At 45.6% G+C, this 3,424-nt stretch overlaps 1 protein-coding gene across 1 annotated transcript; it reads left to right on the top strand.

The window, feature by feature from the left end:
• The first annotated feature begins 205 nt into the window (after nt 1–205).
• On the top strand, nt 206–2,318 carry LOC135103175 (probable serine/threonine-protein kinase kinX). Its single transcript, XM_064009269.1, has 4 exons — nt 206–527; nt 639–1,231; nt 1,547–2,189; nt 2,305–2,318. The coding sequence occupies exons 1-4, from the start codon at nt 206–208 to the stop codon at nt 2,316–2,318; spliced, it is 1,572 nt and encodes a 523-aa protein (XP_063865339.1).
• The last annotated feature ends 1,106 nt before the right edge of the window (nt 2,319–3,424 follow it).

Below are 3,424 nucleotides of genomic sequence, written 5' to 3'. Positions count from 1 at the left end.
CCTTGTACAAGAATTGTTTGCAGCAACACACAAGCGAGCAAAGAAACACTAGCGAAGCACAAACAATCCTTGTACAAGAATTGTTTGCAGCAACACACAAGCGACTAAAGAGACTCTAGCGAGGCACAAACAAGGCGTGTACAGGAATTGTAAGCAGCGGCAAACCAGCCAACAAATAGTCGATCTAGCGAAGCAGAAGGACACAATGTACTCGTCCAAGTCTTGCGTGCGGCAAGACGAGGGCGAGACAGTGCAGGAGTGTGGGGAAGAAGCCAAGGCCGTGCAAGGTTACTGTGAGGTGATCCGCCGCCAGGTGCCCGTCCTCACCAAGGCGGAGCTGCACGGCCTGGGCGGCGGACTCCTCCTGGGTGTGGGCGGCTTTGGCTCCGTGAGGCTGGTGGGGCAAGAGAATGGCGCCCCGGCGGTGGTGAAGGAGCTGCTGCAAGCCGACCAGCTGCTGCCGGTGCTGAAGGAGGCTACTTTTCTGCTGCAGCTCGGTGGAGCAGGCGGGGCGCCTCGGCTTCTAGGTAACTTGTGTTGTCATGCATGTATACACAGAAAAACACCAATATTGTATGGAGTATAGTTGACGGGTGGCGTGTGGTGGTGTCTGAGGTGTGTGGGTGTGTGTGTTGCAGGCGTGTGCCAGGCGCCCCCCGCCCTGGTGCAGGAGTTCGTGGGGCAGACGTACGACACGTACCTGGAGGTGTGTTCCGTGAAGGGGTTCCTGGAGTCACTGCAGGCCGTGTGCCAGTGTCTGGAGGAAGTGCACGCCAAAGGCATCGTGCACAACGACTTGAAGTGGAACAACATCACCTTCAGTGGCTCAGTGAACGCGCCCCGCTTCCACATCATCGACTTTGGGTGGGCTTCCTCCAGCGGCAGCGTGGTGGTGGAGAAGGAGGAAGGCCAGAGTGACGAGGACAGCTTCACTGAGGCCTCACACTCCCGGCAAGCCCCCTGGATGGCGCCTGAGGTGTTTGGAGGAGGGCGTGTGTTCCCCTCAGGCGACGTGTACAGCCTCGGCTTCCTGATGGGCTGCCTGATGGACAGGTGCCCTCACGACTTCTTGACAGGTCCCCTCAGGAGTCTGTCACGCTCGTGCACTGCGCGGGACGCGAGCCGCCGCCCCTCCCTCGCCCGCGTGGCTCACTGCCTCGCTATCCTTGCCAGCATCCTCACCCCTCACCAGCTGGATCAGTACTTTGAGGAGGCCGAGGAGGAGGAGGAGGTCGAGGAGGAGGAGGAGGAGGAGGAAGAAGAAGAGGAGAAGGAAGAGGAGGAGGAGGAGGAGGAGGAGGAGGAGGAAGAAGAAGACGAGAAGGAAGAGCAGGAGGAGGAGGAGGAGGAGGAAGAAGAAGACGAGAAGGAAGAGAAGGAGGAGGAGGGGGAGGAGGAAGAAGAAGACGAGAAGGAAGAGAAGGAGGAGGAGGGGGAGGAGGAGGAGGAGGAGGAGGGCCAGGCCGACGGGGAGGGGGAGGAGGCCGAGGTGCTGGCAGAAGAGGAAGAGAAGAAGGAACAGGGTGAAGACAGTGACAACGTGAAGGAAGAGGGAAAGAAGAAGAAAGAGGTTGGTGAAGATGATGATGCACATTCAGATGATGAAGAAGAAGACGAGGTCGATGATAAAGCGTCAGAAGAGGATGAAGGGGAGAAAGACGATGAAGATGATGACATGATGACGAAAGACAAAATGAAGGTTGAAAAGTGCGAGGAGTTTGATAATGTAGAGTTGGAATCAGAAGAAGAAGAAGAGGATGAGAGAGGAAATAAGGGAGAATGTGTAGAGTCAGAAGAAGAGAATAAAAAAGAAGGCAATGGAAATGATAAAATTTTGACAGAAGAGAAGCAAAAGAAGAAAGAAGACGGTGAGGAACACGATATACAGTCAGAAGAGGAAGAGAGAGATAAAGGTGATGGAGAAGAGGAGGATGAAGGAGATGAGATAGAAGAGAAACATGAAGGAGATGATAGAGAAGACAAACATATAGATGATAGAGAAGAGAAACATGGAGATGACAGTGAAGAGAAACATCTAGATGATAGGGAAGAGAAACCTGAAGGAAATGAAAGAGAAGAGAAACATGAAGGAGATAGAGGAGAGAAAGATTCAGATGTCATAGATGAAAAGGAAGAAGGAGGAGATGATATAGAAGAGGAAGATAATGGAGATGATATAGAAGAAGAAGGTGAAGAAGATAAAAATGACGATATAGAAAGTCGAATACGAAGAAGAGCAAAGAGGAAACGTGGTAGATGACGAAGGCTGATGCAGTGTGAGTGTGAGAGTGAGTGTGAGAGTAGATGACGAAGGCTGATGCTGTGTGTGTGTGTGTGTGTGTGTGAGAGAGAGAGAGAGAGAGAGAGAGAGAGAGAGAGAGAGAGAGGAAAATAAAAAAATATATATATATATATATATATATATATATATATATATATATATATATATATATATATATATATATATATATATATATATATATATATATATATAAAGGATGGTGAAATTGGCACAGAAGAAGAGGAAAAGAAAGATTAGAAAGAGAAGGAAGTGAAAAATACAATGAAAAAAAGAAGAGGAAGAGGAGAAGAGGAAATGGAGGAGGAGGGATTGAAGAACGAGGAAGATGAGGAAGCCAATGATGTATTAACAAGAAAAGGATGAGAGAGAGGAGGAAGATGACGAAGAGGAATAGAAAGAAAATGAAGGAGGGGAATTCAACATTACTGTGAAATATTAAGAGGAAGAGAAAATGAAAGAAAACAAGGAAGAGGAATGAAGAATGCACTCAATTATAGTGTAACATAAGAAGAGGAACAGAAAGAGGAGGTAGATGACAAAGAGGAAGAGAAAGAGACGGGAAAGGTGTAATCAAGGAAGAGAAAGAGGAGGAAGACGAGGAAGAGGAAAAGAAAGAGAAGGAAGTGGAGGAAACCAATGATAAAGTAAGACAAGAAGAGGAAGACAAAAGACAATTTGTGCACCAGTACACAAGGTGGTGGGATGGCCTGAAAAGAAAATAAACAAAAAAAATAAATAAGATTAAAAAATGAAAAAAAAGATGAAAAGATTAAAACAAATAAAAAGATGAAAGAAAGAAAGATAAGAAATATAAAAGATAAAAATTGGAAGGATTACAAAAGATAATAAAAATGATAATGGAATTTGTTGGCATGAATGAATGGTGACTCCTTCATTATAACATTTGTGATTTGTGAAAAGAAAAGAAAAGTGAAAAGAACAAAGAGAAAGAAAGGGAGATTCGTGTTTGTAGTGGAGGATAAAATGAAATAAAGGAAAAAAAGGAAAATAAATAAAAGAAAAAGTTAAAAAAGAAAAGAAAAAAAAAGGACAAAAATTGTTTTCATTTGGAACGTATAATGGCTTGTCTTAAATTGGTGGGTTGTGTAAAAAAAGAAAACA

The sequence above is a fragment of the Scylla paramamosain genome, chromosome 8, assembly GCF_035594125.1.
Source record: "Scylla paramamosain isolate STU-SP2022 chromosome 8, ASM3559412v1, whole genome shotgun sequence".
NCBI lineage: Eukaryota > Metazoa > Arthropoda > Malacostraca > Decapoda > Portunidae > Scylla > Scylla paramamosain.
This window is presented reverse-complemented; position numbering and strand designations above follow the sequence as displayed.

Bases quoted from the DNA above. Each gene is read 5' to 3' on its own strand.
- LOC135103175 (XM_064009269.1), top strand. From the start codon at position 206: ATGTACTCGTCCAAGTCTTGCGTGCGGCAAGACGAGGGCGAGACAGTG. The intron at 528-638 runs GTAACTTGTGTT...TGTGTGTTGCAG, and splicing joins CGGGGCGCCTCGGCTTCTAG to GCGTGTGCCAGGCGCCCCCC. The intron at 1,232-1,546 runs GTCGAGGAGGAG...GACAACGTGAAG, and splicing joins AGGCCGAGGAGGAGGAGGAG to GAAGAGGGAAAGAAGAAGAA.